Source organism: Netta rufina (assembly GCF_964035555.1).
Source record: "Netta rufina genome assembly, chromosome: 4".
Classification (NCBI taxonomy): Eukaryota; Metazoa; Chordata; class Aves; order Anseriformes; family Anatidae; genus Netta; species Netta rufina.
Window position 1 is genome coordinate 15,714,042 of NC_140127.1, and position 18,580 is coordinate 15,732,621.

Below are 18,580 nucleotides of genomic sequence, written 5' to 3' on the forward strand. Positions count from 1 at the left end.
AGCTCTGGCTCCTCTACCCTAATACTGGCCAGAGCCAGTATCAGATGCTCTAAAGGAAGGTGTTAAATCCCCCCGTGTTGAGCAGTACCCTGATTAGAAGGAAATTTCAGTCTCCAGCAGTCAGCTGTGTTATAGCAAGCAGCATGTGGAGCACTTTATTTTCTAATCTCAACCAGTATAAGTAGCAGTTGCCCGTGGAAGTCATCTTCCTTATTCCCTGTTGTGGTCTTGACCTCACTAACACTCATGACACTTCATAAGCCAAGGGTTAGTATGTATACAAGGCAATATTTTAGAGACCTCTTCCAAAGCTGTCCTTTATTTCATGTCATGTTGCAGTTTTCTGGTACAACAGGAAAAGGTAACAGGAGCTCTGGCATGACACTCCTAGCGCTCCATGCTGATCTTGTAAGCTGTTCCAGGCAGAATCCTGCACAGTCCTCCAGTACAAGCACCTGTCCATATATACTTCACTAGTTACTAACCCAAGAGAAGCTGCTATTGAATATATTCACCCTTTTTCTGAGCAAGGAAGATCTGGTTCTTAATCATGACGCTCATACCAAAGTTTACTCAAACTTTTTAGCTATTTTCTAGACTGAAAGCCTTCACACTAACAATTTTTTTTAGTAATGGAATAAGCAAACCTCAATGTGATATCTGAAATGACTATGCAACTTTTAAGAGCAATATATCCTCAAAGAGGTTTCTTTACCACACACTAACATCTTCTCCACCTCTGTGAGCCTTCCTTTTACACAAACTTTACAAGTTCATCTGAATTTATTTAAAAAGAAAAATGACCTCTACAACTTCCCTTCCAATTCCCTTCCTCTGCAGTCAGGGAGTCAGTAAAGACTGATACGTTCCTAAGACACATTGCTAACCATAAATGAGTGACAAGCAATGTACTATTGTCCATGAAACCCTTGAGCTTAATATAAGAAGTAACATATCCTTTTCTTTCCCTCTGTAGTTCCTTAATTAAGGGAAAAAAAAAAAGACTGAAGAACCATTTATATCAACAGAACATGGCAGACAGATTCCTGATTATGTTTGTCCCCCCCTTCTCTTCTTCAGGATCCTTCTTACAATTAAAAAGAAAAAACTTATTTGTGCAGTAAAAGACTATACTTACTTCAGACCTGGGAGATCCTTAACACTTGCTGTAATCTCTGCAGCTTCAGGAACAAGTTTTTCTACTAGTTCTAGAGGTCCCCAAAATGACTTATTTTGCCCAAGAAAAGTCTTTTTGGCTGGAAAAGGGAAAGATATAAAATTAGTCCATTAAGCCTTTGTTGACTATCTGCATTCTCAAACAAGGTCAGAAGCGAGTGAGCAGTTGACAGAAAGATTCTACTGGGCAAGTATAACAGATTACTTTTTATGCTCAAGTGTGGCAATTACTGGCATCATTCAAATAACACAACAGGAGCTTGAGATGGATGCCAGAAATAATTTTATACATCCCAGATACTGCAGAACAACACCCAGTGATAACCAACAGCTAAGATTCAGTGCTAGTGGCAAAGGTTGCTCTCAGTGTCCAAGTTACATGTTGCGTGTGCAGTAGTTTTCCCTCACTGTCCATCACATTACATAGAAGAGAATTGCATCACTTTGAATCCACTCTTTTGCCACAGCTTCCAGAGGCTTCCCTGTACATCCCTTCCTCCTTCAGGAAAGGTTTCTAGTAACCACTACATTTCAAAACTGGAAATTAATTTGCTTCTTCCATAGTTTTACTGCTACTTCACAGCAGCTGTAAGGAAACTGAGAACTCAGTTAACTTAAAACCTGCAGTAGGGACACCAGCAAACAGATAAACAAAGCTGAGGAGTATGAACACTTCTCCCTTGCACAATGTTACCTTACCCAGCACAGGAATCGCTTCATCAGCACATAACACTGAACTCAGCTAATAAAGCAGCACCGCAGGATGTACATACAGGTGCTGAGAGGGAGTTTAATATCCCCTACTTTTCATCCCAAGCTACTATCAAGCAGGGGCGGCAAATGAAGTAGCATGATACCGGGCAGTTTAAGTTGTGACTCCATATTGTAAATATGAATATATGTTCTGCCTGCCATTTTACACGACAGCTTACACGACAATAGCTGCACACAGCCCAAATCCGCAATTTTGAGAGAACTAAGAAACTATCTCAGCACTACATCTCCACTTCCAGCAAGAGGACCATTGCCCCTCTGAACCGTGAAGACATACAAAAAAAAAAAAAGTGGCGTTGCGATCTTGCTGAGGAGCCAACTTTATTCCTAATGACTTCGTCATATTTGAGTCACATCTGCAATGCTGTTATAGGAAGTGACAAGCAACATCAACAACTGAACTTTTCACCTGCGCTATTACATCTCCAGCAGACACACGTCACCTGTGATCATAACAGACATTCTGCTCTCTTCAGCCTGCTGCTGAATACCAAACCAGACCCTGAAACAAGATTGCTCTTTCTTGCTCCTATGCTACAACCAACAGCACGGGAGGACTCCTCTCAAGGAAGGTTACCTTTCAAGCCATGTTTAAGGCAATGTTCCATCACAACGAAGAACTGCTGAAGAGGTGCATAGTCGGAGTCCAGCGTCCTGCCCAGATTAAGTGCAGATTCGATCAACCCCTTGATACTCAGTTTTGCCATGTTCATCAGGTTCATGCGTTCATTAGCCATGAGATAATTAGGATCTACAGAAAACAGAAGAAAAATACTGTTGAGTAACAGAACTTAATTTTAGTACAATAAGATATCCCATCTCCCTCTTTCTGTCCCCCAGCTTGAAGATGTTTTTAATGGCAGTGACAGTTTGATGAGAGGTGCTCTCCACAGGTCTGTTCTTGAGAAAAGTCAAAATTAACTAGCACTTTATGATGAAAGCCATACTGACATGGGAGTAGGTGATATATCAAGGGTTTCCTCGATACTTTCGCTACAAAATCATTAATTTTTCAAGAAATCAGTTTGAAGGCTGATGATAATATTGTGCTTTCCATCTTGACAAGGTGTTACTGAATGTTACGGCTGTCCCTTGCTCTAGCTCGAATCCCCAGCTACATCCAGCAGCTACAACCCAGTAAGAACTCTGCAGAGGTGATTTTTTCTTCAACCTACAGCCAACCATGAATCCTCTCACACTTAATCCATCAATGTTCTTCTCTATCAAGTCTTGCATCTTTCATGACTTTTTTTTTTTTGGGTGTAACAGAGCTAATTCACCTTGCCTACAGGCCTCGTGCCCCACAACCTGCCTCTGGCACAGCACAACATGCCAATGCCAACATAAAATGCCTCTCTTCCCAAACACCTTCCTTTCCAACACCTCAAGAAACAAAATTTTTTACAGCATTACTGTCCTGTAACCAGAGTGAAATTGTTATACGTCCACAATACAGCTTGCTCAAGCTTTAGGCGTGGAGACACGCAGTAACAGAGACAAATCCTTGCTGTTACAATACAGAGTTGCATCAGCTGCAAGTCTTCTGTTTGCCACTGCTCCACCTGCAATCTCATACCCAATTTTTGAGCTCAAGTTCCTCAGCACAGGCAGCAGCTCCATCCTCATAAGGCCCATTTATTCTGGGGTGCTGTAGACAGCGGCAGACCTTTGAACCAATCTACCACCTTCGCCACTGAGTTTATTACACCTAGCAGAAAAAAGGTGACCACAGAGCATCTAAGCCTGGATGCGCACCCAGTGCTTAGGTATGTCACCCACTGCACTAACAAAACATGCTTGTGCTCAGCAAGCAATTAAAACAAGTAAATACCCGAGATGGAAATCCTTGAAGGATTTCAAGAAAAACTGTATTTCTGTTGCAGAGAATGCAGAGGAAAGTAAGGCTAAGTTCGATGGAAGAAGCCATGAAGATAACTACAAACCTCAGCAGTGGAAGAATTGACATGGCTGCTGCTGCTACCAGCCAGCACTACCACTTACACCCATGAAGTGACTCTCGCTGCCACTGGGGGGGCTCTCAAGCTCTTTTTGGCTGCTCAGAGATTCTCTCTCCTCAACACTCAGACAGCTTAGAAGGTTCCTGTGTGTCTCTCGCCTTGAAACATCCATCATTGTTGAGGAGGAGATGCAACCCCCATCCTCAGTGGGTCTACTCCCCAAGTAAGCTCCTGCAGAAGCCTGGGTTTGTCTTCAGCACGTCTGCCACTGACTAGGCATCAAACCTCTGCCAGACACGTAGCCTTGAGCTGTCTGGGTTTGTAACAGCTCCCATCTCCCCCTGTCCATAGCAACATGAGGGACAATTTCTCATCCTCTAAGACGTAACAACCTAGCCAAAAGGGGTATGTTTTCCTCAGACTGCTGCTGCCTCCTTTAGCAGCTGTTGTGCTGATGAAAGGCATCATCCTGCTTCATCACGGCGCCAGTACTGATGAGCCCAGTTGCTCGTGTGTGGGCGACTACAGCCTCCTCGTCATCTCAAACATCCTACCACTGCGACGAGGCATCTTGTCAGTACCCACCATCCAGAAGCAAAGCAAGGAGCAAAACTTCACAGAACTATAAAGGGTATTAGAAATCACACTGATCCTCCACAAGAGCAGCAGCTGCTGCTGTGTGATTGAGACTTCCTGCACCAGCCAAAGGAGGCAGTGAAAGGCACCTCGGGGTTAGAAGAGGAAAAGCAACTACTGAAGCGCAGACAGCCGTTCCCAATCAAAGAACCAGAGAAATTATACAAGGGGATCAAAAGAGAGTATTTGTGAAACCTAGGAGCCAGCAAAACCTGGGAACAAGCCGAATCTGCCTCTGAAGCACTCCACATTCAGGTTCCCATGGCTCCAAAGCTAGCTGGCACTCCACGTCGTGATGTCTGGGTACTGCTGCTTAGTTTTGCATGGCCTGTCTGCTAGCGGATGGGCTGCTTTTATCAGGGATGCTGATGGCCCAAGAAATACTCAGACCTAGCTCTGTGGCAATTGGGCTAGTAACAGTCAAGTAGCCCCCGTTAACTTTAAGGGGTGTGAAAAAATCCACAGTCCAGGGGGAGAGACCCATCAAGGCAGCTGCCACCACTCAAACCTGGTACCGCAACTGCTTTGGTTTAGTCTCTTCAAGCATGTTAGGACAAGGCCTCTCTCTTCTCCCTTTTCTTCTCCAAGATCAAGCAGTACCCGAAGCTGTCTTCTCTAAATTTCACTGGAACCATCCTGGCAGGTCCTGCACACAGCAGCTCCAGCAGTGAAGCCATCCAAAGGAGAAGGAGAGCATGGAGCCATTGCTAAGCAATGCACTGGCTGAAATCACCATTAATCGACAGCCACGAGTCTCATTTCACTCCAGGCCACATCTGCTGCCACAGAAGAGTGTCTTCGTTTTCAGAGAAGCACCAGACAAGTTCAGCTGGTCCTGTGTCTCCAGCCAGTCTTCTACTGCTGAGGGACAGAGCGATCAAGGCTCCTGGCGAGTTACGTTTTAACTCTACACTCTTCAAGCACTGATTGATTTGGCTCCCAGCTTATAAAAAGTCTGGGACAAGGCATTTGCAATTTATTTTCACAGTTTAGGTAACTTAAACCATTCGTTTAGCAACAAAATCCTTGCAAGAGCATTGGACTGTAGAAAGATGTAATTTAGTGGGTGAGTTTTATTGCTTTTGCAGAACTACTACTATTTTAAACTGATAGATTTGGCTCTTAAATTGAGCAGAATACCTGTTTTATGATTTGCAATCCATTTTATGATTTGCTGCGTAGCTAGGAGAACAGCCACCATTACTAGAAATGCAGGCCCAGGAAAATAAAAAAAAAAAAAAAAAATCAGATGCAATATAACACCAAATTGATTGCAAAAACATAATTTTTGTACATGCAGTTAAAAATAGATTCAGCACTCCTGAGTATTCCCTTCTGTGCACTTCTGGATGATGCTAACGAATGCCACCTCTGACTACATCCATCACAGTTGCCTTCTAAGAGCACACGACTGTCACTGCAGCATTTGCTTCTACCACAGCGGGCTGTAGGCACAAAATGATGTTTTGCTTTGGTTCCGTGGCTCAAACCCCTTCCAAAACCACCTCATCTACAAAGAAACAGCCAGCTCCCTCCCGCAGGACTTCTGATATAGTTTTGCTCCATCTACAGCGGACTAGACTGAAATCTTGTCAATAATCACAGCTTCTTCTTCTTTATCGGGGCAGCAGCAAGATACAGGAAGATGGAGAGAGCTTCTATCCTTCCTTACCAGCATTTTTTCCCCACTGGCCAAGGCGCGCCTGTAAGTAAGGGAGCCCTGCCGCAGTATCGAGCTGTGGGATGCTTCGATCGCATCAGTAGCGGGGCCGGCATCCAAAGTGATTCTGCTCAAGTGGCAAATCAATGGCTAATGCAAAATTAAAGAAACCTTGCAAGATACCTACACAGAAAACGTTACTCAGGCTACGGCTATCAGCTTATTTGAATTAGGATTGATTCCAACTACACTGTTCAGAATTCAGGTGCTATTCCACTCACAGGAAACCATATACGTTTCTTCCAGTACCAAGAGTTGCTGCCTCATGCAGACCCACGCTAAGGTCAAGGGTATGCTATGCTTTTTGAGGCAAGATGCGTGGTTTTCCATGAGTCAGAGGTCTGTGACTGCCGTGTATCAACAAGCGTCAACGCGACACTAATTAAAAAAGAAACAAAAAAATGTGCATGAAGCACGTTCAAGGTAACTACTTTCTTTCAACACCTCTAAAGGATAAGAGGTGATGAAGATGCAAGCTGATGAAAGCACTTAGTTAAAAAAGGAAAGCTGGGCCATGTATTTAAGACTAAAACACAGTCACAGTCTGAAGAATTATAACACCATATCACTGAAAAATGTTTTAATCGCATTGACTAATTAAAGGCAGCTTCTTCATTAGTCTGTTGTGAATGATGGTGCTCTGTGTATGCACCTTATCCAAGATTTTCATCCTGTAAATAAATCAACTGTCATGTGGTATAAAAGCGCATAAAATCCCAAAGACTTATTCCAAAAATAAAATCCTAAATAACAAATACCTTTGTTATACGTGCTGCACCACACACAACACTGAGTTTGAGTCTAAGTCATTTTTACTTGCATGCCGTGCTCTTTCATACACTAAGACTGTCAAGGCAGCTTCAAGTCAACCCAACCATTTTCTGCTCTGACAACCTGAATCTGACACCAAGCTGAGATTCTCACTTCGTGCCAATACCTTCTCCAACTTTCTCTCTCTGCCATTAACTGCAGATAGCTCAACCTGTGTTGACCATAAATGTCACATTGTGAACTTTAAGAATAAAGCCTTGGTCCTTACACTTGGCCTTTCAATGTGGTCTGGATTTCAATTCAAGTAATCTTAAATTCTCCAGACAATTTTGCTATTTAAAAATCATAGCTTCTACAGAACAGACCTAGCCCTGACCATGCAGTGGTCATGACTGCACTGGGCTTGCATCCCATTAACGTGGCAGGTATTAAATAATCTGCTCATCCTGTTTCCCTAAAACACTAAACTCTCAGGTTTTTGAAGATGTATAACTCTGCCATAATCATTCACATGCAAACTGCATGAAAAGCAAAGCATTCCTGAGAAGCTTCTAGGGGAAAAAAAAAAAAAAAAAAAGCTTTCAAAAGCATCCAAGAACTTCAGGAACCCCACCATTTTTAAGAAGGTAAAATATATAACTAGGAACATAAAAAGTCAAAGGAAAAGTCAACGCAATATTGGATCTCAAAAGCTTAAGCCGTGACTGTGCTTCTAGGGACTTTCCTCCTAGCGACAATAAATTTTATCACTCCTCATCCTGAATTCCTGTAACAGATTTAAGAAGAAAATAAAGCCAGAACTTTGATCAAACGCAGGGACTCATGAAATGCTCTAAGTGCAAACACGTCTGCTCAAAGCAGTGCCTATTGATTAGCAAGGTTGTCCACATACTGAACCCATTTTAAAAGTCAAGAATCCAAATTTCCAGCAATCTGACATTTATAAAGGCTGCTGCTGTGCACAGCAGAGAAATAACTTGTGAGCAGTTCATGCTGCACTCGGGTTAACTGAGATATGTGGTAATGATGAAGCACTGGCTTTCACAGCAAACCAGCCAGCAGTGAGTTTCAGTTAAGCAAATTCACATTAGGAAAGACATTAGTTCTAGCTGCTCAGGCTCTGAAATCACGAACACATGTATAATTTGAAATAAATGCAAATTAAATAAACTTGAAATAAATCCCTAGATAAATTAAGGACTTAAAATGACTTTTTCCATGCCTCTGTTCTGCCATGCTACATGATGCAGAAGGTGAGAAAATGCTTCTCAAAAAGCTGAAGCTGTCTCTCTGCATATTACTGACAGGGAGTCCAATAACCTTCCTTGCCACGAGCCTGAGCACATCAGCAATCGCCATCCTTGTGGTCAAAGCCACAGAGGGTACAGGCACCTACCTGCACACCAGCTGCCCCAGGGCACGGCCTGGTACCCAAATTCAGGCTGACAGCAGGGGCCTGTGCTAACAGAATGACTTATGGTCAAGGTAACCACGCCATGGTCATCTCCTCATTGCCACCCCAGCTTTAGCGGCAGCTGTTTCCAGCTGAATGGCTTGCACAGTGAGCTGGCGGCCAGGGGAGTACCTGCACCCCGAGCTGTTTGCTTTTGGCATCTGATCCAGAGTCTGTCAGTCCTGATGGACAAATAAGTTCAAGCAAGCTCAGGCTGTTTCAATACTGCAAAAGCAAACAGGAGTTGAACATCCGTGTGTATCTTTTCAGCTTCTATCTCAGCTGGAGCTTTCCTGACACTCCCTTATATCCAAAGTCCTCATCTGCCTTCTAGCAGCAGCCTTCCCTGCCTACCATGGCCAAGAAGAGGGATACACAGCTTCTGCTTACCGCCAACTCGCTCCCTCAGAGGTAAGCAGCAACTAAAATAAAAATGAATGAACGCTCACAAGTGAACAGTAGAGGCATGCCTGTTTCCACAGAAAAATGTTTTACTGCAATTTTTTGCTTCTGTATTCCAAACTCAGCCTGCCTACTCTAAGGGACTGTGGATACACTGGAAAGAAGCTGTACTAACACCACATTACGAACATGCATCTCGTTTCCTGAGAGAAGCAGCATTTCTATAGCATTTCAATGGTTGCCTCATCTGTTCTTGCTATTATGCTCTTCATCTTGGCCTCAAGGGGGAAGGCACACTCTGTTACCAGGGAAGACAAGTTCCCAACAAGCAAGCATACAAGAGTTTCAGCAAAAACAGCACAGGGTGATAGGCAGGGGAAACAGATGCAAGGGCAAACAGACAGGTCAGACATTTCAAATGTATCTTTGAAATACATTTCATCACCATCCCACAAAAATAAGCGCAAAAGATCTGGACAACGTTTTACAGAAGAAAAGAACCAACCCCTTTTCTTCCATAAAGGCTACCTCGGAAATCTCTCGGCTGGCGCTGCTGGGGCAGAACTAGCTGCTGTGTCGGGAGAGAGCACACCTCCAGGGCTGAGGAGAGCTGGCTGCGTCCACCAGGCAGAAGCCCACGCACATAACCCAGCACAACAGTTAGGGAAAGCAGCACCCACAGCAGCTGACCAGCAAGCCCTCCGTGTAGTTAATACACCAGAACAGTTTCTTGTGCACAACACACCCTCTTTAGAGAGATTTATACCATTTCAACTTCCAAACATAAATAAAGATGTATTTTTGCTATGTCATGGTTGCTTTTGCTTTTTTCTTCAGCCAGAAATATGCTTCAAATTCCTTGCATGGGAAGGTTTTTTTCCGGCAAGCCTCATACCTGCCGCATTGTTTTGCCTCTGTATTTATCAGTTATTTCTCTGGTAATATTTACTACATATTTTAAGACAGAGGTACCCTTCATGCTGTCACTCAGACTTGACCTTCTATTTAGAACCCCAAGTCTATCATATAATCACTCTTCACTTAATTTTACCGTTTTGCTTTGCCAAGTTTAGGTTTAAATTGCTTATCTGTACTATAAAGCAACAAATGAAATTTCTGATTAAGATTTTTCCAGCGAGAATGAGACCAAAACTGAACAAAGCACTGGTAAGAAAAAGAAGCCACGGTGTTGGCTCAACTCACAAATTGGCAAAAAGAGCCAAAACGCATCTGCTGGTTTTATTCCTTCATGGCTATTAATACGGGACTTGTGCTCTCAAGACTTCCAGATTTCAACAGCCCCAGTGTTAGCTTCCAATTTGAGATCACAATTTTTAAAGAATTTGGCCTATAAAATATATGAGCCCAGAATCATACTTTTACATTGAATTTTATATTCTTCCAAACGATGAATGCAAACTTCTTAGCTTCACGAGGAAATTTCTCTCATCTCTAAAAGGCACATTCACCTTCCGTGCTGCATACACTTCCACCCCAGCCAGGCAGAGCTGGTTTTAGTCAGACTACAGGTTTACTTCAGTGCATGCTGAACTGGGATTCACTTATTTCATGCTTGCCCCGCTTTAAGAATCAAGCAGTGCAATATTAAAAATTCTCATTTAGTACAAGTTTTAATCAAAATTTGCAAAACAAGTTTGAGAGTCTTTTTTTGCCAAGTCTTGATTTGATAAATAGAAATAAGTACCTCAGAAAAACTGAAACTTCGGGGTGAGTTCTGAAACCTTACTTAAAATTCAGCTTCTAAATATTGCTGGATCTTTTAAGCTGTGTTTATGTCAGGCTCAGGAAAACAATCATCCTAGAACCCACTTAATGTAAGAAAATCAACCCCTTTGTTCACTTTTTCTACTTTCACTTCAAGGCTCAAAATTAGTAGCAGGTTTTTTTCTTCCTTTTTTTTTTTAATAAAAAAAAAAACATTGATAGAGTATCCCCATATTTTCTAAAAGCAATCAGTGAGAATTTAGAAACCAAAATTGATCACGCAGAGCCCATGAAGGCATTGGTAAAATTTAGCAGAAAAGCCTTCACAATACCCATTTTTTAAAGGTAAATTAATACAATTGAAGGAATAACACATAAATGAGAGGGATCAAAGGCATTTTCTTTAACATGCTAACAGCAGACCCCAAACACCCATCCGCAGTACAACGAGTACAGCACGTTCTGGCTGTGAACCTGGCGCAACCAGACAAGCATGTTCAGAAAGCCAAAGCTCTTAGCACTGGAAAGGAGAACCGTATTTTGCACTCAGGCTCTAAATCATAAGTCAAAAGCCAATCATTAGTGGAAATAATAAGCTGAAAGATGTTGGTGTGGCACGCACCTTCTGTATCATCACGCAATTGCTCCACCACATCTGTCAAATCCTCCCAAGAGTCTTTGCAAACAGCAAAAAGAAAGGAAAAGAAAGAAAATGTCATGCAAGCCAAGATCTAAAGGAAAGATTCAAAATCAAGGTACAAGGGAAGGATAACTGAAAGGGAGATTCGCATAATACAAGACTCAATTCATAGTGGCAAGGAATTTGCAAGTCAAAAGGGTTTGTTAGTCTGCACAAAGCAATACAGCAAAGCTTATTTTTCCTCCTTGAGAGGCAAATTAGGGTAAGATTTAATAAAGCTGTAGAAACTGTTGCTTTTTTTGCATTAAGACAATCAATATTTTAGTAAAGCACATCCTAAAAAGAAAAGCAAGAAATATGTTATTTTGTTTATAAGACCAAAGCACAAAACTTTTGGTGTTTACACAACGTCAGCATTTGCTTCAATTCCCTCCTACCCAGCCCCCCCCCAAAAAAACAAAACAACAGGGAAATGCAACTATATATGAAAATCAAGCATGACAAGCTTTGCACGTTTCAGGAAAATTACATACTGAGGACTTTTTAATAGGCTTCAATGAAGGTCTAACTCTGTTACAACCATCAATTCAAAAGAAAAACAGCGTAGAGGTGACCCAGCTTAGCCTGGACTCGGGTCACAGGTTTCACGTCATCGTTCTGATGTTGATTCACTACGACCTCAAACAGAAAACACTTTTCTCCTCGCTGGGAGCCTGCAGAGGGCTGGCAGGCATGGGGAGGAGGTAGGTGTCCTGGCAGAGGAGCAGGCAGGACAGGGCAAACTTGTTTCAGCACACCCACTAATTCCCTGGGTTTGAACCCACAAAACAAAGCCTGATGAAGCCCCGGACGGTCTGCTCCCCCCGTGGGATTTTCTGTTCCCTACTTACGTGCCCGTTCTCCCCAGCACTGATTTGCAGCCCACTGAGGCACAGGGAAGGCTCTATTCCCCTTCACACGCCGGCCGTGCCAGAGTCCTGAGCAAAGTACACATGCTGCTAGGACCTCCTCCCTCCCACGGAAAAGTTACCGCCAGCCTCCTCCTGCCCCGGGACCCAACAAACAGCACATTCATGCTGGCTGCATTTGAAGAGAAAAAAAGTCTAAATACCACTGTGACCAATAATTCAGCTAATCCCCAAAAGCTTCTTAAGCTGCAATAGCAACAGTCACCATATCCTCACAAACTATTTTATTCCAGGAGATTGTTTTTAGCAATCAGTTTTCTCCATAAAGCAGAAATTCACTTCCTCCCCTATGGCTGAGCATTACTGCAACAATAACAAGGGCAGAACAGCACCGCTCACTGTGTCCTACCCATATCCCCACGCTGAACTGACCACCCGCTTTGGATTCAGCGGGGATTTTCCCCCATCCTAGTTAGGGGTGAGCAGAGAGGGAGGATAAGAGCAATCAAATCAGACCTACCTACCTCCGCTCCCCAGGTGCAGCTGGCAGTTTCACTTGAGAAATTCCCTGCAATTGTAGCAGCACAGCACCAATGATGTTCCCCACCACCACCCCCAGCACCTGCTTCCGCTCCACTCATGGCTTTTGGTCGTTTATTACAGGTGTTAACGCCATCCCAAAGACTTCCCGGAGTTCAAAGTTAAAGTAAACTTTCTGTAGCTTAGTGCAGCAGTGGACGGATTTCTCTTGCAGTTTTCTGGACTCCACTGCACTCATTTCCTGGAGTGCCATGCCCCCCTCCCCTTGTTTTTGGTACATATAATGCAGATACCAGTGTGCTTCAAGTACTCAGTATCTGGGCAAACTGCTTTGCAAAACACTAGCTGTATTAACATGTTTACGTAGATGCATTTCCTACCTGTATTTCTAGGTATTTCTAAAATTAAATGAGGCCAAGATCTAGCTGCTCATACAACCATTTATTTAATAGCATTTTCCACCACACACAAAGATCAGAACCAGACTCTAGTCGTCCCGTAATCCCTATCTGCACACTGAGATCAAGGACAAACATCCCCAGTGAACAGAGACCTCTCACCAAATATCGAGGGCTTTTTTCTTTATCTGAAGTGTAAACGGTGAAGAAAATCTCATAATTGAAAAATAAAAAATAAAAAGCTGTCTATACATACATACATGCACTGCACGGGCCACGCACAAGCCAAGTATTTAACATCTCTACTCCTCTAAGGCTGTCGTTGCTCAGCTCCATATCCAGACACCGCCCTTGTCCTCCATCTTACTACGAGCTGTTAGCAAAGGGCAGGGAGGCTCGCGCACTGAAAACACAGGTTTTGAACTCTCATCACTCGGAATTATTCTTCACCAACATGGGAAATAACTGAACTATGTCAGGTCAGCAAATTCCAAGCAGTCCATTCTCCCTCCGCCATCACACTGGGGCTCAATGTTTCACAGAAAGGTGCTAGAAACCTCCCAGCTGAGCTGGCTACATCTGGACCATTGCCACCTAATTCACATTAAAAGACAAAGCTATTTTGTTTATTTGTTTTTGTTTTAATTTAAGCTCTTACCAAGTAGCAGTCCACGTAAAGCTTGCAAACAAGTGTCCAGTGCAGTCTCAAATATTTCGTCCTATTATACCCCTGCAGGCAATAATCCCAGCCTCTTTCTAATGAGAAATGCTTGTGAGAATTGCATGGATTTACATTGGCACTGAGGGACTATGGGGCCCGCACAGATTTAGAGGAAAAGGAATACATTTAATTAGCACCTCCTTTCATATTTTTTGTTCATTTCCTTGTGCATCTAGCAGAGGGTTTGCATACATTTCATCTCCTCGTTTACACTTCACAGCTTTCTCTACTTCATTGGAATTTTCACCTAACAAGACTGGGAAAAAAAATTCTTCTTAAGACACAAAATAGTAGCAAAGAACCGCAAATAGACAGTTTCCATGCTCCTCCTCACAGTATATCCAAGATAAATTCAATACATTTGATTATTCTGCAGAAATGATAGTGATAACAAAGCAGCTGTAACTGATATATACCACATTTAGAGAACAGGCTGACCAAGACCATGTCTCCGTAGAAGAGCTGCCTCATTCCAACCAGACTCTCCGAAGATTAGCACTTTGAATTAGGAATTGAGTACCACACTGGAATAAATACACAGCCCTGCTCTTTCCAAAGGAACCAAAACACTTTTATGATTAACACATTAATCATGAGAAACCCATCCGTCATTTTAGCAATAAAGTTTTGTAAGGTTATTTTCTCCTCTGCTTGGCCGACACAGCAGCAGTTACCTTGACTGGTTGGAATACGAGAGAGAGTCTGGATCCAGCAGCAGCAGGAGATCCACTTTGGGCTGATCCATCCACTGTGATGGAGCCACCTTCACAGGGGGGTGATAAAGCCCTCACAGCCCCAGTAAGGGGGCTCCAGCAGCATGGGAGCAGCACGAGTTTAGCCACACTTTTTGAACCAGTCACAAAGCCTACCAAATCCCACATCAAATAGGGTTTTTCAGGACATTTTTATCCTTTGCTAGCAATGTTAAAAAAAATAGTAATACAAACAGATCTCAATGAGCAGGGAAAATAATGTAGACAAAAAAGCAGCTGCTCCCTGCTACCACTTTGTTTCTCCTAACAGTGATGTTTAAGGTGTTGATTAATGAATGATGTGTACAGTATGAAAACAGTAACAAAAAAAAAACTTTCCCTCACGACCTTATCTTCCTGAATTTGCTCACATCTCAATTTTTGTTTTAGCATTTCTCAAAGGCATATGCAATACCTAACAGCTGCAGTAAAACTTGTACCAAGTCATGCAGGAATAACAGATATTGCCAGCAGATATGCTTCCCCAGAAAACAAAAGTTTTTATAATTAAGCCCTGGAAGAACGTACCAGTATAAAAATAATTTCATGAAAAAGTTGAAGTCCAAAGGCAACACTGCTCAACAGCGATTTGCCACGCTTCTACACAATGCCAAGTAAACATGCTACATGCCAAAGCTGACTACATGAAGGGGAAGTCAAATTGTGGCTTCTTATATGGTGGGCAGGTCAGGGATAAAAAAGGCACCAGATTCAATTTACAGGGTTTTTGAACAGGTGGCACATGAGAAGGAAACAGCTAGAGTTCCCAAATAAATAGAAGCATCTGTGGGGCATTTTTAACAAACCTAAACAAGTGCTGAACATGTGGCCTTTAATAAATGCTGAGCAAGTTCCCAAAGACCTGCACTGCACAAAAACTTACCTATTTCCTTCAAACTGCTTTTACAGAATGAGTTCATTAAGAACTAGTGTGAAATGCATGCTACCAGCTCCAACAGTGTCTCAGACTATGCTGGGATACCACCTACAAGTAGACTCCCACAATTCACAGTGAGCCTAGAAGTAGAACTCCAAGTTCCCCACCACGCAGTTTCCCAGTCCATCCCACCCACCCGTTTTCTGCCCATGTCCTCTGTACTTTTATTAGTAAACACCTTGAGAGTACAACTAGCAGGATGGGGAAACCAGAACTTCATATATAGCTATAGCATTAGCATAAAGAAAGATGCACAGAACAAGGCAGTGAATCCACACTTTTTAAAATAGCTTCCAAGTATAATATGAGAATCAAGTTCCTTCAAATGCAGACTAAATAGGTCAGGATCTGGTTGTTTGTTTTTTTTTTGTAAGCACAGAAGTCCTTAAAACTGCATAAGGAGAAGCTGAGAAATCAGTTATTAGCCAAAAAAAACAGCATCAATTTTGGGAAGTGAAAACAGAGGCTGGTCCAGAAAGTACTCAGCAACAGTGAAATGTGAATCATACCTCTTTGGCTATGAAAAGACCTGACCTGAATCTCTTGGGTTTTGCACAGGCACTTACATAAAACATTAACTCAGCTGAAGATTTACAAACAGAAATCCAGCTAGCCCTTGGCCCCCACGTTCTGCTCACCAACCAGAAAAGGTTGTTCGTTGTTTTTGTTTTTTTTTAAGCTCACCCACAACATGGCTTGTGACACACTGCACACATCAGCAGCTAAGGGCCAAGACCAGAGAGACAACCAGATTGCACTCAGGAGGTCTTGATTCACTTCTGTTTTGAATCGCCTCTGCTCCTGCTGGTGATTTGCTGTGACTGACAACAGTTTTGAAGACAGAAGCAAGGACAGCCAACATATTTCAAATAAGAGCTACAGAAGTGCTGACGAGTTGGTTATGACCAAACAACATAGGCAGGAATCCGGACGATGCTGAAATGAACTGAATCTAACTAAATTGCAAACAAAAATGCCAAGCAACAAGGGTAGCTCTCTCCTGATCCCCCTTCATCCTCTAAACGTACAAACATCTACCTTTCATCTAAGGCCCAATGTTCAAAGCTCTCCAAGATCTTTCTTTTTTCCTCCAGAAAGGAAAGAAAAGACCTCTCCTCCATGCCTTATTAACAGGCATGAGCCTAACTACAGCACTTCTCAGATTCACTTAAAGGCACTTCAAAGAGCATGTGAAATTCTACAGCAGCTATAAATATAACCGTAAGTTACAGATATTTTCACTGTCGGTCATGTCTTATTGTGCCCTGAAGAGAAGTACTAGCCACGTCCTACAGAGGGCTACTAATGGAAGAAATGATGACACATGTGCTCATTAGAAGGTTAAAATCAGACAAATAGTCCTATAATTACCTTTAGTCTGCTGCTCTAACCACTTGTTCGTCTTTTCTGGGCCAAAGCATCCCACAAGGGAAAGTTGGAAGAGTTCTCTGAAGTACTGAATATGCACGACAAATTGCACTTGAGTCTTTCTTTTCTTTAAGGCTAACACTGTCCTTCATTGTATGGGCAACTAATACTTTTACCATTAAAAGGAAAGCTTTAGTCATGTTCTTATGTGTTTTCTTAAATTGCATTATCCCATATTTAATGCGTTAGGTACAGTAATATGTTTATAAGGAAAAAATAAGGCGGTCAAGAAAGGTATGTAATAATTTCTTCATATGAGCTGTGCAAATCAGGTGGCTCACAGAGTCAACAAAGCAAAGGGAACAGCCAAGAAGAGATTAAGCATCACACTGAAAGAAATCCAAAGAGTTCAAGAAGTGACCAGACAGCCTGCACACCCTAATCACAGGAACTATTTATTAAAAAATTACTGAGTGGTTTAAAGAGAAAAAAAAAAGAAAAAAAGTTAAACTCTCTACCTAAAAATGGGGGGGAGAGAGAATGAGTGCCTTACGTACAGCAGAAAAAGAGTCTATTCACTTCAACCTGGGCAAGCTATTCCCAGAAGGGGAAAGTTAAAAAAAAAAAAAAAAGATACTAAAACCACTTAACACACACGTTGTCCTGTCCTGCTGCACCGACACATGCCCACTTGCAAGTGCCAGCTATCCTTTCAGCAAGAACAGCAGAGCAAACACCGAGCACACGAGTACCGCTGCCTCCCCTCGCTGCCCAGAGCTGTACTTTGCTGACGTGGCTGATGCTGGCCACACATCACACGTTGTCTCAATCCCTGAGCTGCTATGCTGCACCTCCTGTCCTCGCCCTCTCGGCCAGTGCAACCTTACCTGACATCCAGCTGCCCAGAATTTCTTTCTTTACCTCACGTTGCAGCACCAACAGGTTGTGCTTCCAGCTGTTGTAATAATTATGTGGTTTTAGTGAAAAAAATTACACTTATGAGCTTCTTTTAAAGGCTATCGTTAAGGCCATTAATAACTTCTATGGGAAGCTTCTGATTTTATTTTGGCGCTTGACAGTTCACACACACAAACAAGAGAAAAACCACCCTACTTCTTTTCCTCCGTCTTCCACTTCCCATCTTGGTTAACACCTAAGGGGTTTCTCTGCAACTTTTGATTCATTATTTCTGAGGGAAGCAAACCTTCTCCACATTTCCCAGGCTCATCTGACTTCAATTAGAGTGAGCAAGCTGAGGAGAGCAAACAACTCTTGATTGCAATTTCTTAATTACAACCTTGAAAATATTTACAGAAGTTTAACCTTTAAGACAAATCCAAACTAGAGGAGTGCTGATGTGACATCCATCTCATCCTCACCTAACAGGGCATTCTCTCTTCCAATTAACCTGAGGGCTGCTGCACAACACCAATCGTCCTGAGGAGCTTTTTAAAGCTTCATCTTCCTTCCCCACTGGTTCAGGGTCAAGTCTTCCGTCGGTCATTTCTCTTTCTTCACAGCTCTCTTCCCAGCTTGTGATGGGATTCAGTGCAAATACAGCAAGCAGGGCATCTCCTTCCTCCTCTCCAGGAGGATGACAATCTTTATCACGTTACTTTTCAGTATGTGCTGTCTGAATTACATGACCTAACTGCTACTCCAAATACCTAGGGTTATTAGCAGACTAATGCATGTATCTCA

At 42.6% G+C, this 18,580-nt stretch overlaps 1 protein-coding gene across 3 annotated transcripts in view; it reads right to left on the reverse strand.

Moving 5' to 3' along the window:
• The window catches only part of RUFY3 (RUN and FYVE domain containing 3), a 62,116-nt gene that overhangs the window by 22,865 nt on the left and 20,671 nt on the right, over nt 1-18,580 (reverse strand). For all 3 annotated transcript variants that reach the window (XM_084286100.1, XM_084286099.1, XM_084286101.1), the window contains 2 exons: nt 2,528-2,701; nt 1,139-1,256 (listed from right to left, as the gene is read on the reverse strand). In XM_084286100.1, coding sequence (XP_084142226.1) covers nt 1,139-1,256; nt 2,528-2,687 — 278 coding nt within the window. In that variant the 5' untranslated portion in view covers nt 2,688-2,701. The remainder of the gene's footprint in view (nt 1-1,138; nt 1,257-2,527; nt 2,702-18,580) is intronic.